The 11,550-nt window shown below is 47.0% G+C and overlaps 1 protein-coding gene across 1 annotated transcript; it reads left to right on the forward strand.

Moving 5' to 3' along the window:
- The first annotated feature begins 5,007 nt into the window (after nucleotides 1-5,007).
- LOC125507260 (UDP-xylose transporter 1-like) lies at nucleotides 5,008-8,944 on the forward strand. Its single transcript, XM_048671901.1, has 8 exons — nucleotides 5,008-5,268; nucleotides 6,936-7,100; nucleotides 7,242-7,426; nucleotides 7,517-7,584; nucleotides 7,679-7,811; nucleotides 7,936-8,097; nucleotides 8,189-8,464; nucleotides 8,545-8,944. The coding sequence occupies exons 2-8, from the start codon at nucleotides 6,977-6,979 to the stop codon at nucleotides 8,674-8,676; spliced, it is 1,080 nt and encodes a 359-aa protein (XP_048527858.1). The 5' UTR covers nucleotides 5,008-5,268; nucleotides 6,936-6,976; the 3' UTR covers nucleotides 8,677-8,944.
- Nucleotides 8,945-11,550: the final 2,606 nt, after the last annotated feature.

Raw genomic sequence — 11,550 nt, forward strand, 5'->3', positions numbered from 1 at the left:
GAACACGGTCATCTAATGTCGGTCTAGGCCGCTTCATCCAACAATACTGCCGAATCAAAGTATGACATGCTGGTAAGCAGTATGACTATTATCGCCCACAACTCTTTGTGTTCTACTCGTGCATATAACATCTACGCATAGACATGGCTCGGATGCCACTGTTGGGGAACGTAGTATTTCAAAAATTTACTACGATCACGCAAGATCTATCTAGGAGAAGCATAGCAACGAGCAGGGAGAGTGTGTCCACGTACCCTCGTAGACCGAAAACGGAAGCGTTTAGTAACGCGGTTGATGTAGTCGAACGTCTTCGCGATCCAAGTACCGAACGCATGGCACCTCCGCGATCTGCACACATTCAGCTCGGTGACGTCCCTCGAACTCTTGATCCAGTTGAGGCCGGGGGAGAGTTTTGCCAGCACGACAGCGTGGTGATGGTGATGATGAAGTTACCGACGCAGGGCTTCGCCTAAGCACTATGACAATATGACCGAGGTGGAAAACTATGGAGGGGGGCACCGCACACGACTAAGACAAATCTTGGAGTTCCTTTGGGGTGCCCCCCTGCCCACATATATAAAGGAGGGGGAAGAGGAGGCCGGCCTAGGAGGGGCACGCCTATAGGGGGAGTCCAACTAGGATTCCCAATCCTAGTTGGAGTCCCCTTCCTTTTCCAAGAGGGGAGAGAGGGAAGGAGTAGGAGAGGGAGAAGGAAAGGGAGGGGGCGCCGCCCCCTCCCTAGTACAATTCATACTTGCCATATGGGGGGGCGGCCACCCCTTGAGGCCCTTTTCTCCTTTCCCGTATGGCCCATTAAGGCCCACTACTTCCCCCGGCGAATTCCCGTAACTCTCCGGTACTCCGAAAAATACCCGAATCACTCGGAACCTTTCCGATGTCCGAATATAGCCTTCCAGTATATCGATCTTTACGTCTCGACCATTTTGAGACTTCTCGTCATGTCTGTCATCTCATCCGGGACTCCGACCAACCTTTGGTACATAAAATCACATAATTCATAATACAAATCGTCAACAAACGTTAAGCGTGCGGACCCTACGGGTTCGAGAACTATGTAGACATGACCGAGACACATCTCCGATCAATAACCAATAGCGGAACCTGGATGCTCATATTGGCTCCTACATATTCTACGAAGATCTTTATCGGTCAAACAACATAACACCATACGTTGTTCCCTTTGTCATCGGTATGTTAGTTGGCCGAGATTCGATCATCGGTATCCTCATACCTAGTTCGATCTCGTTACCAACAAGTCTCTTTACTTGTTCCGTAATGCATCATCCCGTAACTAACTCCTTAGTCACATTGCTTGCAAGGCTTATAGTGATGAGCATTACCGAGAGGGCCCAGAGATACCTCTCTGACAATCAGAGTGACAAATCCTAATCTCGATCTATGCTAACTCAACAAACACCATCGGAGACACCTGTAGAGCATCTTTATAATCACCTAGTTACGTTGTGACGTTTGATAGCACACTAAGTGTTCCTCCGGTATTCGGGAGTTGCATAATCTCATAGTCATAGGAACATGTATAAGTCATGAAGAAAGCAATAGCAACAAACTAAATGATCATAGTGCTAAGCTAACGGATGGGTCTTGTCCATCACATCATTCTCTAATGATGTGATCCCATTCATCAAATGACAACACATGTCTATAGCTAGGAAAATTAACCATCTTTGATTAACGAGCTAGTCAAGTAGAGGCATACTAGGGACACTCTGTTTTCTATGTATTCACACGTGTATCAAGTTTCCGGTAATACAATTCTAGCATGAATAATAAACATTTATCATGATATAAGAAAATATAAATAACAACTTTATTATTGCCTCTAGGGCATATTTCCTTCATAGGGCACATTTCCAACAGTCTCTCACTTACACTAGAGTCAATAATCTAGTTTACATCGTAATGAATCTAACACCCATAGAGTTCTGGTGCTGATCATATTTTGCTCGTGGAAAAGGTTTAGTCAATGGGTGTAGCACATTCGGATCCATATGAATTTTGCAAAGCTCTATGTCTCCTTCCTTGATGTAATCAATGATGGAGTTGAAATGGTGTTTGATATGGTTGGTCTTCTGGTGAAATCTGGGCTCCTTGCAAAGGCAATGACGCTAGTGTTGTCACAATAGATAGTCATGGGATCCAATGCACTAGGAACCACTCCTAAATCGGACATGAATTCCTTCATCTAGACTCCTTCATGCGTCCCTTCCGAAGAAACTATATATTCCGTCTCACATGTAGATGCTGCTACCACACTCTGCTTGGAGCTACTCTAACTGTCTGCTCCACCATTCAAAATAAATATGTATCCGGTTTGAGACTTCAAGTCACCCGGGCCAGTGTCAAAGCTAGCATTGATGTAACAGTTTACGACGAGCTCTTTATCACCTCCATAAACGAGAAACATTTCCTTAGTCCTCTTTAGGTACTTGAGGATATTTTTGAACCCTGCCCACTGGTCCACTCCTGGATCACTCTGGTACCTCCCAACCAAACTTATGGCAAGTCACACATCAGGTCAGGTACACAACATGTCATACATGATAGAGCCTATGGCTGAGGCTAGGGGGCGACTTTCATTCTTTCTCTTTCTTCTGGCATGGTCGGGCTTTGAGTCTTACTCAACTTCACACCTTACAACATAGGCAAGAACCCCTTCTTTGACTGGTCCATTTTGAACTTCTTCAAAACTTTGTCAAGATACGTGCTTTGTGAAAGTCCTATAAGGCGTCTTGATCTATCTCTAGATATCTTGATGCCCAATATGTAAGCAGCTTCACCCATGTCTTTCTTAGAAAACTATTGTTTAAATAACTCTTTATGTTTTCCATAAATTCTGTATCATTTTCAATCAATAATATGTCATGCACAAGAAATATTAGAAATGCTACAGAGCTCCCATCACTTTCTTGTAAATACAAACTTTTCCATATCCGTGGATTATCAAAGGCTTTGATCACCTCATCAATGTGAATATTCCAACTCCGAGATGCTTGCACTAGTGCATAAATGGATCACCAGAGCTTGCATACCTTATTAGCATCCTTAGGATCGACAAAACCTCCCCGTTGCATCATATACAACTCTTCCTTAAGGAAACCATTAAGGAACATAGTTCTGACGTCCTTCTACCAGATTTCATAGTCGAAAAATGCAGCAATTGCTGACATAATCCTAACAGACTTCAGCATCGCTATAGGTGAGAAAGTCTCATCGTAGTCAACCCTTTAAATTTTGTTCAAAATCCCTTGTAACAAGTCGAGCTTTATAGACGGTGACATTACCATTAGAGCCCATCTTCTATTCTTCTTCTAAAAGATCCATTTGTGCTTAATGGCCTTTCGGTCATCGGATAAGTCCACCAAAGTCCATACTTAGTTTTCATACATAGATCCTATCTTGGATTTCATGGCCTCTAGCCATTTGTCTGAATCTGGGCTCATCATTGCTTCTTCATAGTTCGTAGGTTCACCGTTGTCCAACAACATGACTTCCAGGACATGATTATCATACCATTCAGGGGCGGTACGTGTTCTGGTCGACCTACGAAGTTCAGTAATAGCTTGATTTGAAGTTTCATGATCATTTTCATTACCTTCCTCTCTAGTTGGTGAAGACACCACAAGAACATCTTTCTGTGTTGCAATAATTTCTAATTTGAGAGAAGATACGATTACTTCGTGAAGCTCTACTTTCCTCTTACTCACTTCTTTCTAGAGAAACTCGTTGTGTAAAAAAGATACATTCTTGACAACAAAGATCTTGCCATTGGATCTGTGATAGAAGATATACACAATGATCTCTTTAGGGTACCCTATGAAGATGCATTTCTCCACTTTGGGTTCGAGCTTATCAGCCTAAAGCCTCTTGACATAAGCGCCACATCCCCAAACTTTAAGAAATGACAACTTATATTTCTTGCCAAACCACAATGCATAAGGTGTCGTCTCAACAGAGTAATAAACATTATAGAACACACCATATCTAGAGACTACGATTACGTCGGACACACCATTACGCTATGATGTTCCAGATGGCGTAAGTTGTGAAACAATTTCCTATTATCTTAAATGCATACCAAATTCGTAACTCAAATATTCAATTCCACGACCAGATCATAAAAAAATTATCTTCTTGTTACGATTATTCTCTACTTTACTCTGAAACTCCTTAACCTTTTCAAAATATTTCAAATTTGTGTTTCATTAAGTAAATATATCGATTCAATCTCAAAATGATGTGTCGGTTCAATCTCTCAAAGGTGCTCATAAGATAAGAGCAAGTACAATAAGCTTATGTAAGCGGGCTATAAGAGTTAAAATATTATATTTCTGCTGACATGGAGGGGAGAGAAGAAGAGAAAGAAGAGGAGCCAACTATGACACTACTACTATATTACTTTGCACTATGGAGGTGGTAACTTAGACTAGTGTCATGCATATGACACTAGTCTAAATTACTCTCCACTATGACCAGCCTAAAGAGCCAGCTACAACGCGTGCTCATAGGCACTGTGAGAGTGGGATGTGGACCATGCATTAATAAAGTAGCACCTTAACTATTGTACGTGCCGACTATAACCTTAGCTATAGATGACATGTCAATATCATATAGCCATCAGCTGGCTGTATTATTAACCATGCTCTAAGATGTGCGTACGTACGTTTATAGGAATGAGTGTATGTGCGTATATAGAGACGCTTGTCCTGTGTTTTAAAAACCTGTACTCTCCTACTCCACACTTTTATTTGAATCAATAAGTTAATGCCTGGCACATTTCTTCCACCAGGGACCCAAATTCGTACTAACCCAGAGAGTAGCCGTGCGTGGGATGCGTGTACCAAAGGCAGGCCCCACTTCCCAGAGGGTGAGGGCGTCGGAGGCGAAGCGACGAGCCGACGATGATTGTGACGGCGGGGCGGGCGGGCGCCTGAGTTGTTCACCACCTACCCTCCCCCGCCTCTCTAAGACTTTCCACCCAACTGATCACACCAACAGCAACAGCTAGGCACAGCCCACGAACAAACTGCCGTTGAGAAGACCAACCATTTCTTCCTCCCCGGAGACACGCGGAGAAACTCGACGACTCCTCTCCCTCCCCACCTTAGTCCCGAACTCCCGATCGGGAAATCTCGGCGGAGGCGCTGCATCTCCCTGGACTGAGGATCTCGGGGCCCGGCGGAGGACGTGGACCGGCATCACGCCAACTGATCGAGCAAGAGCCGAGAGGTACGTACGTGCGTCTGTTCGTTTCACTGGGTTTTCCAATCTCATCTGCTGGGCCGCGTAGGGTAGCAATACAGCGTAGCTGCTTACGATCGATCCAAGGGAAGGCACTCTCTGTTCTTTGGTCGATTGCAGCCAAGTTATCGGCTGGCCGTCTGGGCAGCGCCGATCAGTCGCCCCATTTGCGGCGGCGGCGGCAGCGGTGCTGCTTCTCCGCAGAATCCGCGACGTGTTTGCCGGCCCTACCACAGCACTGCTACGCCGCTAGATTACCGGACGAGTAGAGCCAGCGCCGCCGCCTGCTACGGACGGGACGCGCGCGTTTCGTCTGGCCTCCTCGCCGGCGCCGTGCGTGCTCGAGTGTATGCCACGAGCCAACTGCGCCCTGGCACGTGGCGTCCATCGGTGGCTGGCGTGGCGGCGCGCTGAACTGGCCAGGGATACTTCCCCCGTTTGTCCTACTATAGTGTGAGCCCAATTGTTGGCAGGTGTCGCCGTCCGTCCGTCCGGATGGAAATATCTCCGCCTGTTTCTTCTTCTTCCGGGTGATAAGGAGAGTTGGGTCAACTCTAATTGCCTTCTGCACAGAGCAAATGGCGCGACCGGATTTATTGCTTGCGCTTTGTTGCACCTCGAAACTGATAATTATAGCATTGGATCCCAAGTTCTACAACATCCGATCTGGAGATTGTACTGTCTTCCTCTCTCTGCTAAGGTTTGACTTGTACATGCATTAACTAAACATGGTTAAGCAACTTGCATGATCTCCCCGGGATAAAGGCCCGTACACTTCAATTCAGATTCAAACTTTGTATATAGTACTCCCTCCGCAAATTAATATAAGAACGTTTAGATCATTACTTTAGTGATCTAAATGCTTTTACATTAGTTTGATCTAAAAAATCTTATATTAGTTTACAGAGGGTGTAATGTTTAGTCCAGCAATACACACTTTCTATTGGAGTAGTATGTTTGTGTGATACAAATAATTATAGGTTTTATTCGCCGGTTCAACTATTCCATTTGCATATCAACACCTTAATTACGGACGACAAAGGTTTACGAATTATTGACAGCATTTCACGGAGGAATTAACATTCAAATTCCAGTTTCCATGCTAAGTCAAACCAAGGAGTACTCAGTGAGCTGTCACACACGTGGTGGCTGGTGACAAGTGAGTATTCAGACGTATAATACTCATCCGTAGCATCTTCTGGGAGTAGTCGATGTGCTTAACAGTCCATTCTATGCTCTGATGTGACCACCCAACGAATGTGCAGACCAGTCATCAGTAGTACGAAACACTCGAATTTGACACTTCAAAGCTGCCTTTGCCTTGTCCCAGTTGTGTACTACTATTCGCCCATGCCACTGTCTGTTGTAGTGTTGGTGTTGCTGATAACTGTTGTGTGGTAGCACTCGCAGAATGCTTATTATACAGACTAAGCCACGTGAAACTTTAATTCGTGTCACTGCTTGAACGTGGCAATGATTTTCTGCGGTGCCCATGTCAACGCTTCGTTTCCCTAGGCGAACTCACGTTGTTCCCTGACGGATAACCGTACTATAAAAATTTGTCAACTTAACCATCTTCTGCTCGCTCCTACTACTCCAGGGAGTGTATATCATATAGCTTGTGATTCACCAACTGGGCCTTGATCTACCACCAGGGACAGGACAGGGAGGAAGCGGTTCAGAAGACGAAGAGGAGATGTCGTCCGACGGCGGGGGCTCCCAGATGGGCGTCGCCGGCGCGCTGGGCCTCTCGGTCACGTCGTCAGTAGCCATTGTCATTTGCAACAAGTACCTCATGAGCACCCTCAACTTCTACTTCGGTTAGTACAACTTTCAGAGTTTCAGACTCTCAGTGCTGCTGCTGCTTACTGCGTCCGACACTTTTGTCATCAAGTGCACAAAAAGGACATTTCGATCTTACAACTTTCTGATTTGTGTTTGCTTCAAATTTGGATATGCAGCGACGACACTGACAAGCTGGCACCTGCTGGTGACTTTCTGCACGCTCCACATAGCGCAGCGCCTGCGCTTCTTTGAGCCGAAGCCAATCGACGCGCAGACTGTCATCTCCTTTGGGTTTCTCAATGGGATCTCCATTGGCCTCCTCAACCTTTGCCTTGGCTTCAACTCAGTTGGTTTCTACCAGGCAAGCTACCCAGACTGCTGATGATAGCTCATACAGTACCATTTCATTTGTTTTCTTACTCGTGGATTTGCTGTGTTTGTTTTGCTACAGATGACCAAGCTGGCTATTATACCATTCACCATGCTCTTGGAGACCATCTTTCTGAGCAAGAAGTTCAGGTGATTCTCAGATTCCTTCTCGCATTGGGCTTTTTCCTGATCATCTTGTAGCAAATTCAGCGTTTCTCATGCTCCACATTCATTAACTGTGCAGCCAGAGCATCAAGGCCTCTCTCATGGTCCTCCTCCTGGGAGTTGGCATCGCATCTGTCACCGATCTCCAGCTCAATCTCCTCGGCTCGATCATCGCAGTGCTCACCATCGCTGCGACCTGTGTCTGCCAGATCGTATCCTTCTGCTCTGCCCCTGCATGAAACTCAAGCTATCTAAGCTAGCTGTTAACCTGTTACACATTTGCAGTTGCACCCTGAATACTTGTGTTCATGTCATCTTCCTTGACCTTGAACAAAGCTGACCAACCAGATCCAGAGGAGGCTCAAGGTGTCTTCCACTCAGCTACTGTACCAGTCCTCCCTGTACCAATCCGCTGTGCTGCTCATCACCGGCCCCTTCGTCGACAAGCTCCTGACAAAGAAGGACGTCTTCGCGTTCGAGTACACATTCGAAGTCGTGGTACGTGCTATATGCGCAGCAGCAGCAAGAACTGAACATGATGTAAAAGATGAATAAATTTGAGCTGCGCTGAACAAATTTTCTGGCGCAGGTGTTCATCCTAATGTCGTGCGGGATCGCTGTGTCCGTCAACTTCAGCACCTTCCTGGTGATCGGCACGACGTCGCCAGTGACGTACCAGGTGTTGGGCCACCTCAAGACGTGCCTCATCCTCTCCTTCGGCTACGTCCTCCTCAAAGACCCCTTCACGCTCCGCAACCTCGCCGGCATCCTCATCGCCATCTTCGGCATGGGCCTCTACTCCTTCTTCTCCGTCTCCGAGAGCAGGAAGAAGACCGAGGGCGCCACGTTGCCGGTCAACACCCAGGTCCGTACTTTTCCTGATACGTTTGTATCTGAATCTGGAATGGCGTATGACAAGGTTTTAACCGGCGTGTGCCCTTGCAGATGAGCGAGAAGGATTCGGCGCCGCTCCTTGGCACGAAAACCTCGCCGTGGCAGGAGAGCAACGGGGTGGAGAACTTTGACGACGTGCCACGGACCGCGAAGACCGCGTTTAGCCGGCAGCTGAACCCGTAGCTTAGGATGGATATGCTTTGGTAAGTTGGTATAGCAGCATCAGTATCTATTCTTTCCCCTTTGGGGTTTCTCCTACAATGATGAGAATTGCTCGATGATGAAAGTAATGGTGGTATTGTAAGGTGATTCTAGGACCTAAAAAGTTCTGGAAGTAATGTAGGGCAGCAAGTACCAACTTCTCCTACAATGGTTGTAGGGCAGGGATCTCGCGGAAATTGCACAAGAAATTTTCTGGAAGTTCTGCAAAAGCTGCAATTTATCATGGCAATTCTCTCGTTTACAAACGCGGAAAACAGTGGATGTCAATCCTTTTTCCAGAGAAAACGCAAGGGTAGACTACGCCGAAACGCAACAGCTGCTAGAGAAATATTACAGCTAATAACACCAAACATATTTTGGTCACGATGCCATCTATTGAATCTCTAATGCCCGTGTAGGTGTACGGTAAGAACATCTACAGCCAGTAAATCCGACCCTTCAAACGTTCACGGACGTGACCGGACACATTCGTGGAGCATCTATAGCCAGCAAATCCGACCCTTCAAACGCCCGCAGACGTGACCGGACACGTTCGCTGACAGTGACCGATCATGCCTTAAATATTTGATTCTACAATCGGACATCTCAAAGTAGAAACATCAAATTCATATAACATAAACCGATCTTTAAACGGAGCTTGTCCGGCGGCCGGTTGCGCTCCCCAGAGTGTTGGTCCCATCGCCGGCAAGGTAGAGTAGGGCATGGGACATGAGCCGGCTCATGGGACTCAAGGCGCCGCCATCTCTCATGCCCTGCCCTTCCTCGTCAGAGCCTCTAGCCCGAACGGTGCATGTGGACATCAGATCGATGATGGATCCGTCCTAGGACGAGCCGGCGACATCCACCACTATCGGCGTAAATAAAACTAGGATGGTGACACCTTGGCATGTTGGGCCTAAACCAAATTGGGTCGTATGCCTTTCTTGGATAGGGAGGAAGGCTTTTGAAGGCTCCACAATATCAGGCGGACTTTGGCCTGTGACATTAAGAGCGGCTCGAGACATGGAGCCGGATGAGCTCTCGTGATTACTTCGCAGGATCCTCCCGTGAGCATGCGTCAACACGTCCGTAAAGAGAAGACCTTGATCTCGGGGAAGATGAGCAGCAACCCATGCCCCGCGAAGGACGGCTGCCGGCTCTAGATGGCAGGCTGAGGGTGTACGATTGGTCCTCACGCGTAAGCTCCGGTAGGATCTGTGTGGACAAAGTCATCCGCAACGGCCACAGTAAGATTCGCCTGCTGTCTACACTGCTACCGTGGCAATACCTCGCTGTCATCTGACGTATACCGAAGGAGGAGGAAGAGGAGGTCGTCATCATCACTCGTACAAGCATGCCATGGGAGACCATGCCACCATGGTACAAGCTAGGCTAGCCTATTCCAATGCATATTCAACCAATTGGAGCCTCCGGCAGGTCCTCTATAACAGACACATTGTAGCTCTCTACCATTGCAATAAGAAACAAGGCAGGAGTAGGGTATTACACCAAGAATGTGGCCTGAACCTGGGTAGTTCTTTGTGTTCATCTGTAGTTCATCCCACCATCGTTCATCATAACTTAGGATTGTTAGACGTGTCCAGTCCCTGGCCGAACTTTTAAAGGGTTGTTGCTCACAACTCATATGTAGGTTCTTAGAAACCGACATATGGTGCACCAGATAGGGGACAGAGGCGTTCCTACCAACCCTAATCGGCATCCTTTGCCTCTCCGAGTGCTCCCTCTGGCCGACACTTCAATGAGGTGTGAAACGGGGGATCTCCCCGCTCGCCTTCCCCCAATGAAAAGCATCATTGGTCGGCATTGTTCGACCCAAACGACCGCCATGAAAGCAGCCTCATAGACGAGCGAGGCACCTCGCGGCCTGACGGACTATCAAGGTGCAAGCCGCGAAGCGCGTCGCCGGCTCCTAGCTACTCCCTCTGTTCCAAAATAGATGACTCGACTTTGTACTAATTTTAGTACAAAGTTAGTACAAAGTTTGGTCATCTATTTTGGAATGAAGGGAGTACTTCGGTGAGTGGGCGAACAAGGGCATCGATGCCGCCCCTAGCCAAGGAAGATGATGTTCCCCGCCGAGGCTGCGCCCGTTGCGCGTGACCTCGGTGGTGTGAAACACGAAATCATCCTTGGAAGGGCACGCCGGTCCCTGCCGGGCGACCAAGCACTTACACGAATCCATGGTCCGGCCTGCGCCGCGGGAAGGCGCGCGCTCATCTGCAAATTGCAAAACCTGCGGTAGCCAGAATCGGGCCAAGGGTGCCAACGTGGCGTCGTAAGCCCTTTGGTCCCATGATCGTGGTGAACCATGGCGGAAGAAGGTGCCTGTGTATAGGTCTCCCTGCTACCTCTTGAGCATGCGTTGGTTTTCCCTTAAAGAGAAAAGGGTAATGCAACAAAGTAGCGTAAGTATTTCCCTCAGTTCTTTAGAACCAAGGTATCAATCCAGTAGGAGGTAACACGCAAGTCCCTAGTACCTGCATAAACAAACAAGAACCTCGCAACCAATGCGATAAAGGGGTTGTCAATCCCTTCACGGTTACTTACGAAAGTGAGATCTGATAGAGATAATAAGATAAATATTTTTGGTATTTCTATTGTATAGATTGGAAAATAAAGATTGCAAAATAAACAACAATAGAAATAGCAAATAGATAGGAAAATAATATAATGGAAAATAGACCCGGGGGCCATAGGTTTCACTAGTGGCTTCTCCCAAGATATCAAATTCTACGGTGGGTGAACAAATTACTGTCGAGCAATTGATAGAAAAGCACATAGTTATGAGAATATCTAGGCATGATCATGTATATAGGCATCACGTCCGCGACAAGT

The sequence above is a fragment of the Triticum urartu genome, chromosome 1 (genome assembly GCF_003073215.2).
Source record: "Triticum urartu cultivar G1812 chromosome 1, Tu2.1, whole genome shotgun sequence".
Lineage (NCBI taxonomy): Eukaryota > Viridiplantae > Streptophyta > Magnoliopsida > Poales > Poaceae > Triticum > Triticum urartu.